At 39.8% G+C, this 18,582-nt stretch overlaps 2 protein-coding genes across 5 annotated transcripts in view; both read right to left on the bottom strand.

Moving 5' to 3' along the window:
- Positions 1-3,689, bottom strand: part of si:dkey-220o5.5 (actin filament-associated protein 1-like 2) — a 101,029-nt gene extending 97,340 nt beyond the window's left edge. The window contains exon 1 of the mRNA XM_036980386.1: positions 3,436-3,689. Within this exon, the coding sequence (XP_036836281.1) occupies positions 3,436-3,451 (16 nt within the window). The 5' untranslated portion in view covers positions 3,452-3,689. The remainder of the gene's footprint in view (positions 1-3,435) is intronic.
- A 1,211-nt stretch (positions 3,690-4,900) lies between these two features.
- The window catches only part of LOC110526093 (dematin), a 90,339-nt gene continuing 76,657 nt past the window's right edge, over positions 4,901-18,582 (bottom strand). For 3 of the 4 annotated variants that reach the window (XM_036980385.1, XM_021606711.2, XM_036980383.1), the window contains 4 exons: positions 10,736-10,743; positions 10,489-10,554; positions 8,418-8,498; positions 4,901-7,595 (listed from right to left, as the gene is read on the bottom strand). In XM_036980385.1, coding sequence (XP_036836280.1) covers positions 7,482-7,595; positions 8,418-8,498; positions 10,489-10,554; positions 10,736-10,743 — 269 coding nt within the window. In that variant the 3' untranslated portion in view covers positions 4,901-7,481. Of the gene's footprint in view, positions 7,596-8,417; positions 8,499-10,488; positions 10,555-10,735; positions 10,744-14,812; positions 16,644-18,582 lie in introns of those variants that run through there. The other variant, XM_036980384.1, reaches the window with a different exon arrangement.

Below are 18,582 nucleotides of genomic sequence, written 5' to 3'. Positions count from 1 at the left end.
CCCACTATAAATACAGGCCCTGAAGGATTGTTCACTGAAACCATCCCAGAGGTGTTCAAGGCTTGAGGAAAACTTATTTAATTTGCATTGAGATCACTGGCCCTGTTGTTTCTGGTCTTCAAAGTAGGTGACCATTCATTTCAAACCACACAGAGAGACTATTGACAGAATATGCTAAATCCGTGGACTTTGAAGTTCATTATACATAAGTCATGTTCTCAAGTGGGAGCTTTTCAACTATATATTTACAAAACTAATGCTGCTTTAAACTGGTAGCATTTTCCACATTTAAAAATGCTTGAGACCTCCACTCCACAATGTAAAATAAGGGACTAAAGCAGTGGTAGTCACAAAAATTTCTGAGGGAATCACTTTTGTAAAGCAAAATCACTGGGCGACCTGCCATACCATCCAAAGAACGGGGTCGGGGGGGGGGGGGGGTCACAAAGTCAAATTGACTCAGACGTTATATTAAATGGGTTTATACATGATATTTAAGATTCTATTAACATGGACCATCAAGCTATTTCATTATCCAATTCTCTATTTTAGGACAATTGGGTATCAAAAACAAATGTGCAATATAATTTGATAAATCTTTAGAATTTGACCTTATTGACATTATTTCAATGAAAGTTATAGCACAAGATACACTACCGGTCAAAACTTTTAGAACACCTAGGTGAAGCTGTTTGAGAGAATGCCAAGAGTGTACAAAGCTGTCATCAAGGCAAAGGGTGGCTATTTGAATAATCTCAAATATTGTAACGTTCGTCGTTAAGGGTAGACTAAGGCGCAGCGTGATTTGAGTTCATCATATTTTATTAAAATGTGAACCAGCAAAAAAACAATGAACAATACAACAAAAGAAAAGCTTCTTCGTGAAAAAATACATGCAACCAAACAAAGACAAGATCCCACAACTGAAGGTGGGAGAAAGGGCTGCCTAAGTATGATCCCCAATCAGAGACAACGATAGACAGCTGCCTCTGATTGGGAACCATACTAGGCCAACAATGAAAAAGAAAACATAGATATACAAAAACTAGAGTACCCACCCTAGTCACACCCTGACCTAACCAAAATATAGAGAATAAACAGGGATAAGGTCAGGGCGTCACAAATATAAAATAGATTTTGATTTGTTTAACACTTTTGTGGTTACTACATGATTCCATATGTTATTTCATAGTTTTGACGTCTTCACCATTGTTCTACAATGTAGAAAATAGTGCAAATTTAACAACAAAAAAAAAACTTTAATTAGTAGGTGTTATAAAACTTTTAACCAGTTGTGTGTGTCAAATCAGGTAATGGCAAATTTCTGTCTGAAGGAAGTTTGGTTTGGAGTGATTGAAATACATCAGAAAGCTATTGGAAAGTTCAGAAAAACATCAGGGATGATCATCAAACAATCTTATTTATGATCAGTTAATTTCCCTCAGTTATTCTGCACAGCTTGTGTCGTAGGTGGAAACAGAAGACATGTACGTGTTCCTGAGAGTCCTGGCTTTCAGGGATGTGGTTATAGTTGCTAATAGCTCCTTAAATTCCAGAGCCAAATTCATAGGAAGGAAACGATTTTGAGATGCGCCAGAAGCGCTATAATCCACTTTTCCCGCTTTGTTTGTCCTAGCCACTAATAAGGCTACTCTGGGGTTACTCACATAACCAAGGTTCTATGAACTAAGCGGCACATTCAGCTGACTGAGGAAAACACAACACATTATTTTTGATTACACGCAATGACTACGCCTGGGCTAAAGCTATGGTAGGACATTCATGTGTTGTTGATGTAAAGCTATGAAAAGTCTTCAATGGTGACAGAAGAGTTCCTGCTCTGTTGTGCCTAGTCTCTAAATGAGGGACTCTGTAATGGGGTCGGTGGAGTGGGTTGAGGTGTGTGTGTGTGTATGCGTGCTCTTTAGAAGAGGCAAGATGGTGAAAAGTAGATGTGTCTTAATGAGGAATGTTGATCTCCTAAATTAAAGAGGTCTCTATCCTACCATCAACACAACATCCTGTTCCTGGGCTGCTATGGGCTTGGCACTGCAGCCTTTGAAGTTGCTGTGTGTTTGCCACACATATGTACACATGATCAAAACTGAGATCAGCGATATATACAATCTGTGGCTATGGGGCAATGGCTGACAGACTGTCAGCTTTGGCATGATGGCTTTAAGCTGTACACAATCACCTACCTTAAGAACAATTCACTCAAGCTGTGTGAATGTTGAATTTCATGGGTAAAGTCTATTTCTGGTCAAGACTGAAGAAAGGCTGAAGTGTTTAATGCCACCCAAATGCAATTTGTGTGTGCGAGAGAGAGAGGGACAGAGAGAAGACAGAATGTGAGTGGGTGAGTGTGTCTTGCAGCTTGTCTGTTTTGGGTGGAGAGCCTGCGCTTGTTTTCCTTTTCATCCAGTGGTGACCAGATAATGACAGCAATTGGGTAGAAGGAAAGCGGTGAAGAGAAAAAGCTGCTCTGATTAGCATTTGTGGAGCAGTGAAAGAGATGCAGGCCATGTGTCTTGGTCAGGATGTAATATTATCCATGATGTAATTTTGTTTCCAAACAGGGTGAGTTTTGGAGCACTGAAAGCTAAATAAAAAGCCTGTTAATTCAAGGTAAAACAAGTTGCTTCAGTGCTTCTGAGAACTCCTTTAACTCCTTGAGAATTTAAATGGGCCAGACTTTACCCTTAAAATAAACAATCCTACTGGTTTTTCTCTCTGGAGATTTCGTAGTTGTTGGGAAAACAGAGTAGGGTATTTCCGATTGCTTTTCTTCCTGCTATTCCATGATAGAAACCACTGAGTCACATTATCTCACTGAAAAACACGATGGACTCAGGGTCACTCACATGAGCTCTTTTTTTGGACTTCCATGGCGTCAATAAAGCTTCCTGCATTAGCCAATGAGTCTAGTGTCACTAAATTCCAAATAGATAAATTCATGGACTGATTATTAACTGTTGGCCTAATTAAGCAGGTGGTGCGCACTGATGTTAAACAGGAAGAGCAGGGCTCTACTATCACATTTCTCTTCGCTACATTTTGTAGCATTGCGGCTGCACTGTTGCGCGCAAAGAAAATGCCACAACGTGGAAAAAATGTATATGCATTTATGTAATATCATAGTAATATATAGGCTAGTAGCCTGCGTTATATCCCAATCAGTTAACCTACTTGAAGACCTAAAGGTTATGCATATAATAACAAAGTGATAGCCCCTAAGTCATGTCAGGTAGGCTAGATGTTGATCAAAATGAATACAGCTTGGAAGAGAATTTACTAGCACGTTTAAACCTCGTATCCTGGTAGCCTACTTAACCATAACAAATCGGTGCAATGAATGCCCATGGTTAGGTATTGCTGTCTGTATTTATTAGATAAATGGATAGTCCCCTTGCATCCCACTGATGTTCAGCCTACCTTTTTGTTTGTCCATCCCTGGAAATGCTCAAAGCGTCCCTGGGAAGTTTATTTTCCCCCCGATATCATAGCTGTGTCCAATATGAGCCACTGTTCTCTCCGACGACAATATCTTAGCTTGAGGTTCTATAGGTTGAGGTGATGAGACTAGGCTAGTCAACAGTGAAACTCCAGCTCAACTCGTCGACCAGCAAAAACCATAAGAAAAGTCACTCCCCTTCTCACTTTTGCAAAAAATCTACATAAAGCGACCACTAGGGGCGGAGGACCACTGGGGAGGTGGCGTGTGTGTATGTGTGTGATGGGTGGGTCATGCACCCCCAAAATCTGAGGGAGCACAAAGTATGTGAGGATGGCTAGGGGATGATATCCTGAAGTTGGAGAATTTAGCATTTTTCAAACACCTGAAATAGCTTTCCCTGCAATCTAGAGCGATAATCATTATGCTTAATTCTATGTCAAAAATATATGTATTGTTCTACATTTCTAAGCATTCCTCTTGAGCTGTCTGTATCCTCCTGACTGGGGGGCGGGGGGGGGGGGGGGGGGGGGGGGGGGGGGGGGGGCAAGATATGCTTCTCTACAGCTCTGCTAAAATCTGGGTAAAAGATTGAAAGGAAGGTTATGCTTATTCAGTACATTTAGTAATTGATTGCTTTTCTAAAGTCTACCACTTTTGCCAGCAGGTTTGCCAGCAAAAAGTTAGACAAGCAATCTACTCTAACTTTATTGATAGCCTGAAATGGCTTATTGGTACCTAGTTATGAGGTTGGAAGATTGGGAACCTATCTGGGCTAGCTAAAGCCGACTTCATAAAATGTATAGGTGGCTAGTGGCTGATTACAAATCTGAGGGGGCAGGTGCCCCCTATGGGCATGACGCGTGTGTGCGTGTGCATGTGTGTGTCAAGTAAAGATAAATGGATAGTTCACCCAAATGACAAAATTACATATTGGTTTCCTTATCCTGTAAGCATTCTATGGACAAGGTATGACAGCAATCCTTACTTTGGTTTGGTTTTGTTTACCTGTTTTCTTTTGTGCATTTGTGGCACAAATCCAATAAAAGTCAATGGGAACAACATAAGCATTTTCACACTTCATGTCCAAATCATTGCTAAGTAACTTAATTGAGGTACAAAAATCATTTTATTTAATACTTTAGGATGATTTGGACATGAAGTGTGAATACGTGAATATTTTTCCCATTGACTTCCATTGGATATGTGCCACGAATGCTACAAAGTTAGTATTTGAAACAGTGGCCAGGTAAACAAAACCAAAGCATGGATTGCTGTCATACATTGTCCATAGACTGCTTACAGGGTAAGGAAATTAATATAATTTTGCAATTTGGGTAAACTCTCATTTTAAGTTAAGGCCAGACATAGCAAAAATGTTTCAAATCACCCTTACTGGAGATGCCAACGACCAACAATATATAGCCTACACAAAGATGGAAAATTCATTTTCCTCAAACCAAAAAATGCATTTTATTTCCACTCACCATTGATCATTTCAGTCCTCTTTCACCTTAGTTTAAATGAGAAAATATGCTTGTGTGCATTCATTGCTGTGTATGTTTTGCACCCTAGTTGCATCAGAATACACAAAATAATGTACAATATCTGAGCTCAATCTTGCAATGGTACTAATCAATCATATACACTTTCTTCATTATATTAGTTATCAAATCAGGTTAATCTTAAACTACATAAAACTCAGTATTTTAATGACTTACAGATTCAAAAAACCTAGGATGTGAGGTACAAACCAATCACTCTAACTCAATATTTCCTTAAATGTTTTCCCCAGCCCACTTTCAAATACAAAGCATGAAGATAAGCTTAGATGATGCTGTGACAATGTCTTAACTACCATGAGAGTGCTTGATACAGTGAGAGCATTTGAAAGCATTATGAATAGGGAGTATCCTCAGTCAGGTCTCCCATTGGTAAAGATAATGTCATCAATATTATATACTGGAGCATGGAATCTAGAAGATTGTCTATTACCCTCACCATCGAGTGAACAGTTTCCAGCTCAAGGGCTTGTTCATAATGCAATCCTTCCGGGCCCCTTGTCTTTCAAAAAACACAGGCAGAACTAAAACCAAAAGCAAAGCAGTCACAAAGTGGATATGTGCAATGACCACTCAAAAATGTTCTTAGATAGAATACACTGATGTTCCATGGTTGACTTTCATACATCCCTAGTTGGGGCTCTAGAGGCACATCAGATGTGTGCCAACTCAAAACATTTTGTGACAGTGTCTTTGCTACCACCTCACCTGATGATAAGAAAAATTACTGGAGTGAGGCCTGACCAGGACCTTAACAGGCTCCACACTGTAACTATGTCCCAAATGGCCTATTGGCCCTGGTCAAAAGTAGTGCACTATATACCAAATAGGGTGCCATTTGGGAAGAACTCGACTGTAGCATTCAAGGCACAGGGAAAGTGGACAGAAAGGCTGGCCTCTGAGTCCTTTAGCCTACATCCATCCAAGATTTGTTTTTGTTTTTTTGTGCCATGACATTGTCAGTTAGGGGGTATAAGAGGCCACACCTCCACCCGGCCACTGCTTCAGTCCAATATGGAGGTTGATGTGGTCATAGCGGAACACAGGAAGCAGCCCCTTGTGTCTCTTGCTCTCAACTCCTTCTGTTCCCCCAGTGGTGACCCTCCTAGTCCATTGTCCTCCTGTCCTCATTCCAATGTAGTGCATTTGTAAGGGAGGTGGTTATCTTCCTTCTTTTTAATGATGAATGTGTTTATTTACCCTACATTCTTGTATTGATACATGAAAGGATTTTTTTTCTAATAAAAAATAGCTGTACATTATTTGGTCACAAAAGCAACATGTCTAAAACCCTTCTGGAGTGGTGTACAAACTTGATATATATAAACAGGGCAGTGGCCAGTGTTGTAAAGGTAAGCGTCCAACAAGATTTTGAAGCTAACTTAGCCTATGAATACTCCTTAATGTTCTCACCTTTTAAAACAGGAAAACTGCACTTCATCCAACATACCAGTAGTAAAATAATAAGAGCACACTTTTTTTCAAGTGGGCAATATGTACTGTTTAGACAATCATTCAGTAAGAAACCTATATCTATATATAAGTCGTGGATGATTTTGATCATTTGTATGTTTGCATGTCTGGATAGGGTTAAGATGCAGACATATTGGAGATAAGGTTTTATGTTCTATAAATCTACACCTGATGTGTAGAGTGACTGAGTCTGACAGATTGTATTGTGCATCACAAATGGCACCCTATTCAATATGTAGTTCACTACTTTTGACCAGAGCCTTATGGGAGCCCTGTGGGCCCTGGTCAAAAGGTTTGTACTACATGAGAATAAAGTACCATTTGGGACACAATAGTCTCTAAACCTCTAAACCTCTAAACCTCTAAACTCTGATTTACAAATTATTGATTTACACTTCAAATTGTTATTTATTTAAAAAAATAAGTGGACTATTCAGCTTAGTGCAATGTTTGTATTTTGAAATAGGGAATTTTTCAAGGTGCATTGAAATTGAGGCATCCATCTAGTGCTCCAATTCTATAAACGAAAACTTTTTATTGGTATTTGTGGTTTAATTAATAAATCGATATGGCTTCACATGTGGCAGTGCTCTAGTAACTGAGAATTAGCCATCCATAACTTTGATTAGCAGTAAAACAGCTTACTGTAGGTATATATGTGGGCAGTCCAATCTAACTCTATTGGTGGGCCTGTCAGTACGGACCAAATACAAAGACTTCATGAAATCTCTACTTGGCCCAAGCCTCTGTCCTCTTATTAGGTTTCTTCTCTGCTGCTGCAACTACAATTCAAGAGTATATGAAGGCTCTGACCCTTTATAGAGTTGTTATAGAGTTGATATAAGGAATGGGGATTCAAAGCATCCGATTTGGCAAAGATATGACAGACATTAATTTAATCTCCCTTCCTGGGTTGTTGCATTGGACAGTTTATGTTTATCTAATTTCCCAAGGAAGTGTGGTGGCTTTTGATGTGTAGGTAGGTCTCCTCGCTAAAAAAGGGAAACCCTCTTCTTCAAGTCATTCCGCTTCCAGAGGGAGAGGCGATCAAATTCCTCAATAGTCATCCCAAATAGATTCTGGAATTCCTCCATGGACAGATGTCTCTACAAAGGAGATGGCCAGATCATATATCAGACAGACTTTACAATCTACAGGTAACTGCCAAAATAATGAAAATGCAAGTAAATAACACAAAGTATTTTGAAAGTAGGTGCTTCCACACAGGTGTGGTTCCTGAGTTAATTAAGCAATTAACATCACATCATACTTAGGGTCATGTATAAAAAATGCTGGGCAGGACATTATTTTGTCTACCATGGCTATGCCCCCAAAGGATGACAATGGCTCCATCCACAGGGCATGGGTGGTCACTGAATGGTTTGATGAGCATGAAAATAATGTAAACCATATGCCATGGCCTTCTCAGTCACCAGATCTCAACCCAATTTAACACTTATGGAAGATTTTGGAGTGGCCCTTGAGACAGTATTTTCCACCACCATCAACAAAACACCAAATTATGGCATTTGTCCTGGAAGAAAGGTGTTGCATCCCTCCAATAGCGTTCCAATCACTTGTAGAATCTATGCCAAGATACATCGAAGCTGTTCTGGCTCGTAGTGGCCCACTTATTAAGACACTATGTTGGTGTTCTCTTTATTTTGGCAGTTACCTGTACATGCTCCACATCACAAAACCGGCTCCGGGGTTAAGTTTACCATGGTACAGATCTAGCATCATCTTCCCCTCCCCCAATCCAAACCTTAACCATTAGTGAAGAAAAGGCAAAACTGACCCAAGATTAGCAACTAGAGGCAACCCTACACCCAAGACCCTAACTGTAACTAATGTGTTAAACGACATGGCCAGCGGTTTGCACAATTAAGTTATTCTAGAGATGTAAAGCAAGGGAGTACTGATCCTACCTCCAGTCTCATCCTGTCTACTCCTGGTGGGAGTTTATTCCTTCTCCTGTGGGTCACTAGGAGCATTTCATATGGATATATCTATGGAAAAATTGGTCAGCCATCTCAGAAGGAAGGTCAAAGCCATAACTCTGCATCTATAGAGGCTTATACTGTCAGCACAAAGATTGCCATTGAATGTGTCCCAAATGGCACCCTTTCCCCTACATAGTCCACAAGTGCACTATATAGGGAATAGAGTGCCATTTGGGATGTAAACATTAATGTACAGTACAGTGCCTTGCGAAAGTATTCGGCCCCCTTGAACTTTGCGACCTTTTGCCACATTTCAGGCTTCAAACATAAAGATATAAAACTGTATTTTTTTGTGAAGAATCAACAACAAGTGGGACACAATCATGAAGTGGAACGACATTTATTGGATATTTCAAACTTTTTTAACAAATCAAAAACTGAAAAATTGGGCGTGCAAAATTATTCAGCCCCCTTAAGTTAATACTTTGTAGCGCCACCTTTTGCTGCGATTACAGCTGTAAGTCGCTTGGGGTATGTCTCTATCAGTTTTGCACATCGAGAGACTGAATTTTTTCCCATTCCTCCTTGCAAAACAGCTCGAGCTCAGTGAGGTTGGATGGAGAGCATTTGTGAACAGCAGTTTTCAGTTCTTTCCACAGATTCTCGATTGGATTCAGGTCTGGACTTTGACTTGGCCATTCTAACACCTGGATATGTTTATTTTTGAACCATTCCATTGTAGATTTTGCTTTATGTTTTGGATCATTGTCTTGTTGGAAGACAAATCTCCGTCCCAGTCTCAGGTCTTTTGCAGACTCCATCAGGTTTTCTTCCAGAATGGTCCTGTATTTGGCTCCATCCATCTTCCCATCAATTTTAACCATCTTCCCTGTCCCTGCTGAAGAAAAGCAGGCCCAAACCATGATGCTGCCACCACCATGTTTGACAGTGGGGATGGTGTGTTCAGCTGTGTTGCTTTTACGCCAAACATAACGTTTTGCATTGTTGCCAAAAAGTTAAATTTTGGTTTCATCTGACCAGAGCACCTTCTTCCACATGTTTGGTGTGTCTCCCAGGTGGCTTGTGGCAAACTTTAAACGACACTTTTTATGGATATCTTTAAGAAATGGCTTTCTTCTTGCCACTCTTCCATAAAGGCCAGATTTGTGCAATATACGACTGATTGTTGTCCTATGGACAGAGTCTCCCACCTCAGCTGTAGATCTCTGCAGTTCATCCAGAGTGATCATGGGCCTCTTGGCTGCATCTCTGATCAGTCTTCTCCTTGTATGAGCTGAAAGTTTAGAGGGACGGCCAGGTCTTGGTAGATTTGCAGTGGTCTGATACTCCTTCCATTTCAATATTATCGCTTGCACAGTGCTCCTTGGGATGTTTAAAGCTTGGGAAATCTTTTTGTATCCAAATCCGGCTTTAAACTTCTTCACAACAGTATCTCGGACCTGCCTGGTGTGTTCCTTGTTCTTCATGATGCTCTCTGCGCTTTTAACGGACCTCTGAGACTATCACAGTGCAGGTGCATTTATACGGAGACTTGATTACACACAGGTGGATTGTATTTATCATCATTAGTCATTTAGGTCAACATTGGATCATTCAGAGATCCTCACTGAACTTCTGGAGAGAGTTTGCTGCACTGAAAGTAAAGGGGCTGAATAATTTTGCACGCCCAATTTTTCAGTTTTTGATTTGTTAAAAAAGTTTGAAATATCCAATAAATGTCGTTCCACTTCATGATTGTGTCCCACTTGTTGATTCTTCACAAAAAAATACAGTTTTATATCTTTATGTTTGAAGCCTGAAATGTGGCAAAAGGTTGCAAAGTTCAAGGGGGCCGAATACTTTCGCAAGGCACTGTATCTACAGATGTCCTTCTGAATTGTAAAGATATGGATAGGTTTGTAGCTGACATTAAAGACTGCTTATTGTACTTATGCAATTATAAGAATAGTGGAAAAACAGATCAACATTAGGGAAAACACATTTCTAGCATTTCAAGTCTGATCAGAAATGGATGTCAAACAGCAGACGTCCTGACCTTCTCAGCCAGCACACTTGGCAGTGAGTTTCCCCTGTCCATTCTTCCTCTCTGAGAATCTCCATTCTAAATTACAAAGGCCAAAACAGCACAACTGTTAACATGTTACACACAATGAACTAACCATACACAGTATTCACATCAGTGTAAATGAAAATGGCAAAATGTTTTGATCCAAATGTAGACAAATGGCTCTCGACAAGATTAATATCATGTTTTCAGATGACATTGGTACAAACATTCTTACCTGGAGGCCTGTGGAGAAAGAGAAATGCTGCGTTAGAATGTGCTTGACATACAGTCCACTGTTACATGCTTTAAATGCTTACATACAGATGTCGGATAATAAGATGATCACTCTTTCTTGTGGAGAATTGTCCTGCTGCATCAGGACATTCTAATGAGCCTCATGATTGCATACAAATGATCAGTTCTCTTTATCTCCATGCGGGGGTAGTCGAGTCATTGGGATCAGGCCTGCTATCAAATAATATTCTCTCTCACTCGCTCAAACGCTAGGCCTAGGTCCTATTACTGCAACATTCAAATGTACAGTGCATTCTGAAAGTATTCAGACCCCCTTCACTTTTTCCACATTTTGTTACGTTAAAGCCTTGTTCTAAAATTGATCAAATTGTTTTTTCCTCATCAAACTACACACAAAAGATTTTTAGAAATGTTAGTCAATTTATTACAAATAAAACCCAGAAATATTACAAAATTATTCAGACCCTTCACTCAAATAAAAAAAATGTGGTTACATACACATGGTTAGCAGATGTTATTGCGAGTGTAGCGAAATGCTTGTGAAGCACCTGTGGCACCGATTACAGCCTCGAGTCTTCTTGGGTATGACACTACAAGCTTGGCACACCTATATTTGGGGAGCATCTCCCATTCTTCTCTGCCTATCCTCTCAAGCTCTGTCAGGTTGGATGGGGAGCGTCGCTGCACACAGGTCTCTCCAGAGATGTCCGATCGGGTTCAAGTCTGGGCTCTGGCTGGGCCACTCGAGGACATTTAGAGACTTGTCCCAAAGCACTCCTGCATTGTCTTGGCTGTGTGCTTAGGGTCATTGTTCTGTTGGAAGGTCGACCTTCGCCCCCTGTCTGAGGTCCTGAGCACTCTGCATCAAGGATCGTTCTGTACTTTGCCCCATTCATCTTTCCCTTGATCCTGACTAGTCTCCCAGTCCCTGCCGCTGAATAACATCCCCACAGCATGATGCTGCCACCACCATGCTTCACAGTAGGGATGGTACCAGGTTCCCTCCAGACGTGACGCTTGGCATTCAGGCCAAAGAGTTCAATCTTGGTTTCATCAGACCAGAGAATCTTGTTTCTCATGGTCTGAGAGTCTTTAGATGCCTGTCATATGCCTTTTACTGAGGAGTGGCATCCGTCTGGCCACTCTACCATAAAGGCCTAATTGGTTCTCCCATCTCCACAGAGGAACTGTGGAACTCTGTCAGAGTGAACATCTGGTTCTTGGTCACCTCCCTGACCAAGGCCCTTCTCTCCCAATTGCTCAGTTTGGTGGGGAGGCCAGCTCTAGGAAGAGTCTTAGTGGTTCCAAACTTCTTCCATTTAAAAATGGAGGCCACTGTGTTTATGGGGACCTTCAGTGCCACAGATCTTTGCTTTGACACAATCCTGTCTTGGAGCTCTACAGACAATTCCTTCAACCTAATAGCTTGGTTTTTTGCTTTGACACGCACTGTCAACTGTGGGACCTTATGTAGACAGCTGTGTGCTTTTGCAAATCATGTCCAATCAAATGATTTTACCACAGGTGGACTCCAATTAAGTTGTAGAAACATCTCAAGGATGATCAGGATGCACCTGATCTCATTTGAGTCTCATAGCAAAAGGTCTGAAAACGTATGTAAATAAGGTATCAGTTTATTTTTTGATACATTTGCAAAAAATGTATAAAAACCTGTTTTTGCTTTGTCATTATGGGGTATTGTGTGTATATTGATGAGGAAAAACAAACATTTAATAAATTTTAGAAGGCAGTAACGTAACAAAATTTGGAAAAAGGGAAGGGGTCTGAATACGTTCGAATGCACCGTACAAAAATGTATTTGAAATGCAGCCATACACATTATATAGCTTAATAACACAAAATATAGTGGTCTCAAGTAGGCTATGACATAAAAGTGTGAATTGTATCCTAAGGTTACAAATGAGCTGTCAAAGGTTTGTTCAACCATGGCCTGTGGTGGTCTAGTGGTTAGTGGCGATGCCTTCAGTGCGCACATAGGTCTACCGTGTCAGCATGGGTTTGATTCTGGCCCACGTCCTTCTGGCACAAATAACTCAAACCCCCTGATACACTTTAGTCGCACATTTCAAATATGGACAGTCAGGGATATTTTACCTCTGATCTTGGTAAGAAATGACCAAACACACACCAGACACTTTTGGATAACATAAATAGGAAACAAATAAAATAATCACAGTAGGCTTACTAGGTTACACCAATATTTCCATTCATAGAAAGTGTTGGGTAAATAGCCACAGTAGAGGAAGTCCTTTGTCAAATACTTGTCAAATAGATTAATCACCCTTTGTCCTTTTTTGAACAGACTGTTGTTCTGATGACAATACCAATCAGAGGGTGAACATATCTTGAAAGACTGGTTGCAAGCAGGACTAAGGCAGAGAGGAAGAGGCGGAGTGAGAGTGCTCACTCTCGCACAAAATCTGTCCTGAATAAGCCCAATGTGTTTACAGTGCCTTGCGAAAGTATTTGGCCCCCTTGAACTTTGCGACCTTTTGCCACATTTCAGGCTTCAAACATAAAGATATAAAACTGTATTTTTTTGTGAAGAATCAACAACAAGTGGGACACAATCATGAAGTGGAACGACATTTATTGGATATTTCAAACTTTTTTAACAAATCAAAAACTGAAAAATTGGGCGTGCAAAATTATTCAGCCCCTTTACTTTCAGTGCAGAAAACTCTCTCCAGATGTTCAGTGAGGATCTCTGAATGATCCAATATTGACCTAAATGACTAATGATGATAAATACAATCCACCTGTGTGTAATCAAGTCTCCGTATAAATGCACCTGCACTGTGATAGTCTCAGAGGTCCGTTAAAAGCGCAGAGAGCATCATGAAGAACAAGGAACACACCAGGCAGGTCCGAGATACTGTTGTGAAGAAGTTTAAAGCCGGATTTGGATACAAAAATATTTCCCAAGCTTTAAACATCCCAAGGAGCACTGTGCAAGCGATAATATTGAAATGGAAGGAGTATCAGACCACTGCAAATCTACCAAGACCTGGCCGTCCCTCTAAACTTTCAGCTCATACAAGGAGAAGACTGATCAGAGATGCAGCCAAGAGGCCCATGATCACTCTGGATGAACTGCAGAGATCTACAGCTGAGGTGGGAGACTCTGTCCATAGGACAACAATCAGTCGTATATTGCACAAATCTGGCCTTTATGGAAGAGTGGCAAGAAGAAAGACATTTCTTAAAGATATCCATAAAAAGTGTCGTTTAAAGTTTGCCACAAGCCACCTGGGAGACACACCAAACATGTGGAAGAAGGTGCTCTGGTCAGATGAAACCAAAATTGAACTTTTTGGCAACAATGCAAAACGTTATGTTTGGCGTAAAAGCAACACAGCTGAACACACCATCCCCACTGTCAAACATGGTGGTGGTAGCATCATGGTTTGGGCCTGCTTTTCTTCAGCAGGGACAGGGAAGATGGTTAAAATTGATGGGAAGATGGATGGAGCCAAATACAGGACCATTCTGGAAGAAAACCTGATGGAGTCTGCAAAAGACCTGAGACTGGGACGGAGATTTGTCTTCCAACAAGACAATGATCCAAAACATAAAGCAAAATCTACAATGGAATGGTTCAAAAATAAACATATCCAGGTGTTAGAATGGCCAAGTCAAAGTCCAGACCTGAATCCAATCGAGAATCTGTGGAAAGAACTGAAAACTGCTGTTCACAAATGCTCTCCATCCAACCTCACTGAGCTCGAGCTGTTTTGCAAGGAGGAATGGGAAAAAAATTCAGTCTCTCAATGTGCAAAACTGATAGAGAGATACCCCAAGCGACTTACAGCTGTAATCGCAGCAAAAGGTGGCGCTACAAAGTATTAACTTAAGGGGGCTGAATAATTTAGCACGCCCAATTTTTCAGTTTTTGATTTGTTAAAAAAGTTTGAAATATCCAATAAATGTCGTTCCACTTCATGATTGTGTCCCACTTGTTGTTGATTCTTCACAAAAAAATACAGTTTTATATCTTTATGTTTGAAGCCTGAAATGTGGCAAAAGGTCGCAAAGTTCAAGGGGGCCGAATACTTTCGCAAGGCACTGTATATGGGCTTAACATGCAGACCTAGAGACTTATTGCCTGCCTTCCTTTCCTGCCTTTTGGACAACAACTCCCATTGTTAGTGCGGAGACATGAGCATCTCGTAATTTTACAGATCTCTGACTAAGGTAAACAAACACTGACATCTTTTAGGGAGCGGTAATGAGGTGACCAATAATGTTTGCAATTGAGATGTGAATTTAGCACATATTGATGGTTTAACGGGACATCAACTGGTGATAATCTAGTTCCATCGATGGTTGCAATAGGCCCTTGTTATTTAATTATATTTCAATAGGGTACATTTTGTATGCTACCCTTTAGTCTATTCATTGTCACATAATAAAATGTGTAAAAAAAACAATAGGCTACTGTTTGTTTCCCTGGCTGAGTTGATGAGCTGATTTGGGTAATCAGTTGTTTGACAGATGTACGCCTACTGTAGAACGATAAACTTTCCTCCGGTGTGGATGCTTGCCAACATTTTATAGTTAGGCTATGTATAATTTGCAGAGGTGGGTAGAGTACTGAAATTCTGTACTTAAGGAAAAGTAGTGCTACTTAGATTGTAATTTATTCAAGTAAAATAAACTACTCTTAAGTATATAAAAAAGTATCCGGTCAGAAAACGACTTAAGTACTAGTTACAAATTTAGTTTGCATTTTTTACACCTTATGGTAAACTGTGACAGCAAACAAAGAGGACAACAACGTTGTGCAATTGATTTGACATTAATTTATTATTTAATCCTGCCAGCACCATCTTGCAAACGTCCTCCAGCACAGGTAGTCTCCAAATAAGACTGTCAAAGTCTGTAGACTCTATCAATGTGATCAATTTCATAAAAAGGTCAATGGTACGAGACATTGGAATCATTTTATAATTTCAATAGCATTACTGAAAATGTATTTCCCAATATAATTTCAAATACATGTGATGGTGTTTGACAACTAAAAAGATTTACACCAAGTGTGATGTTTCATTTTTCACTCAGAATGAAATAAAGGAGGATCAGGTATGTGTTGCAACAGTCAAACAAGAATCAATATCGAAATACTAGGGTAAAGATACCCTGATAGAAAATGACTCAAGTAAAAGTGAAAGTCACCAGTAAAATACAACTTGAGTAAAAGTCTAAAAGTGTTTGGTTTAAAATACACTTAAGTATCAAAAGTATAAATCATTTCACAATCCTTATATTAAGAAAACCAGACAGCACGGTTTTCTTGTTTTAAGTTTACGAGTAGCCAGGGGCACACTCCAACACACACATCATTTTCAAACAAAGCATTAGTATTTAGTGAGTCTGCCAGATGAGAGGAAGTAGGGTTGACCAGGGATGTCCTCTTGATAAGTGCGTGAATTAGAAAATGTTTCTCTCCTGCTAAGCATTCAAAATGTAACAAGTACTTTTGGGCCTCAGGGCAAATGTATGGAGTAAAAAGTAAATTATTTCTTTAGGAAAGTAGTGGAGTAAAAGTAAAAGTAATCAAAAATATAAATAGTAAAGTACAGATACCCCCCAAAAAACTGCTTAAGTAGTACTTTAAAGTATTTTTACGCAAATCAGACACATTTTAGCATGGAATTAAACATCAAAGTAGGTATTCAGGTAAGAATCATATAAGTAATACTGTAAATAATCAATTGCCAAAGTCAACTCAATCATCTTTTTCCTGCCAAGGTAGGATTTACCTTCCATCCTCCTTCTCATCTCAACCTCTCCTTTCCACTTTGAAGGGTCTTTTCTTTTATTGGCAGGCTCATTTATACCTTCCCACTCGGTTGTGCCACTACAAACTGTATATAAAAAAAACACAAATGTATTTCTAGTATATGGCACAAAAAGCTTACTGAGATGATACACTGACAGATGTGCTTATAGACCCTGTCATAAAAACGGAATTACATTTAAACACACACGAGAGAGAGAGAGAGCAAAGTAGTGGGAGGATGCTGTGCTGGACTGACCGGATGATCTAGCTAACGTTAGCTAGCTGCATGGTTGACACTGCAGCTAGCTTAGACAGATTATCTAGTGGCAACATAATGTGATAGCTAGTTAGCTATTGCCACACACATTTGATTAATATGTTCACTCTTTATGCCAATGACAAGGTGGCTAGTGAGCCAACAAGCAGAGATCATTTGGGGAGCTAAAAACAGGAGATTCAACTTAGTCAGATTCTGGGTTACCCAAAGTGAACTAGCTAGCTGGTTAGTTACAGTACCTAGCCATTTGATTTGCACTCGCCCTCAAAACACAATTTCAACAGCAGAATTATATCTGAGAAACATATAATATTACAAAGGCAGAAGGTAATTAAAGTGCAACTTACCTCTGAACCTACGATCAAAAATATCCTCAGGAGTATCAAAAAGGGGGGCACTATTTTTATGTTTGGAAAAATAACGTTCCCAAAGTAAACGGCCTATTTCTCAGGACCAGATTCTAGAATATGCATATAATTGACAGCTTAGGATAGAAAACACTAAAGTTTCCAAAACTGTCAAAACATTGTCTGTGAGTATAACATAACTGATATTGCAGGCGAAAGCCTGAGAAAAATACAATCAGGAAGTGACTCTTATTTTGAAACCCCTGTGTTCCTATGCATCCCTATTGCCCATTGAAAGGGATATCAACCAGAATCCTTTTTCTATGGCTTCCCTAAGGTGTCAACAGCCTTTAGACATAGTTTCAGGCTTTTATTTTAAAGAATGAGCGTGAACGACCACATTGCGTAAGTGTACAGGTGGGGGCTCTCAGAGTGATTTGTGCGCAAAAGAGAGAGGCGGCCATTGTTACTACCGGTCCCAGTGAAAAGCCAACTGTCCAAGTTGATATGAAAAACACCCTGAGGATTGATTATAAAAAACTTTTGACATGTTTCTGTTGACATTATGGATATAATTTGGAATTTTTGTCTGCGTTGTTGTGACCGCTCTTTCCGGTGGATTCCTGGGCATAACGCACCAAACTAACGGAGGTATTTGGTTATAAAAAAATCTCTTTATGTAACAAAAGGAACATTTGTTGTCTAACTGGGAGTACTTATTGTTTTGTCAAGCAATCGATAAACTTACACAAACGCTTGTATTGCTTTCGCTGTAAAGCATAATTTCAAAATCTGAGACGACAGGTGGATTAACAAAAGGCTAAGCTGTGTTTTCCTATATTGCACTTGTGATTTCATGAACATGAATATTTTCTAGTAATATTATTTGACTGTGGCGCTATGCTATTCAGCGTTGTTGATGATAATTCTCCCGGATCCGGGATGGGTGGTTCTAAGAGGTTTTAAGAGTGAAGACCTGCGCTTCACTTCAAGAGCTGTGGTGGAGATACGGGATTTGACGGACAACTTTGAGAGCCAATGAATTTAAGAATTTTGATGAAAAGCTATAGTACATATTTTTCATTTGTCAAGGGGCGTGAATTGTTCATACAGAGACGTAAAGGGGAACCAATCACACAAATGAATGTAAAAATATGAAAATCACCAAATTTGGAGTTACAAGGTTTTCATCTGACAGCGACGATATAATAATATAAATCTATGTAACTGAAGTGATTTGGTAAAATGTAATTCAGTTAAAAGTAAGTAACTTCCTTCCTAAATTACTTGAGTACAAGTAAAGCCTGCAGTGAGTAACTAGAAAAGTAGTAGTTCCTCCAAAAATGTAAAGGGCAGTGGGCCAGATTCAAACCCATGCTGACTCTGGCATATGTGTGCCA

This window comes from Oncorhynchus mykiss, chromosome 6, assembly GCF_013265735.2.
Source record: "Oncorhynchus mykiss isolate Arlee chromosome 6, USDA_OmykA_1.1, whole genome shotgun sequence".
NCBI classification, from domain to species: domain Eukaryota; kingdom Metazoa; phylum Chordata; class Actinopteri; order Salmoniformes; family Salmonidae; genus Oncorhynchus; species Oncorhynchus mykiss.
The sequence above is the reverse complement of the archived record's forward strand: the minus strand, read 5'-3'. Positions and strand labels throughout refer to the sequence as shown.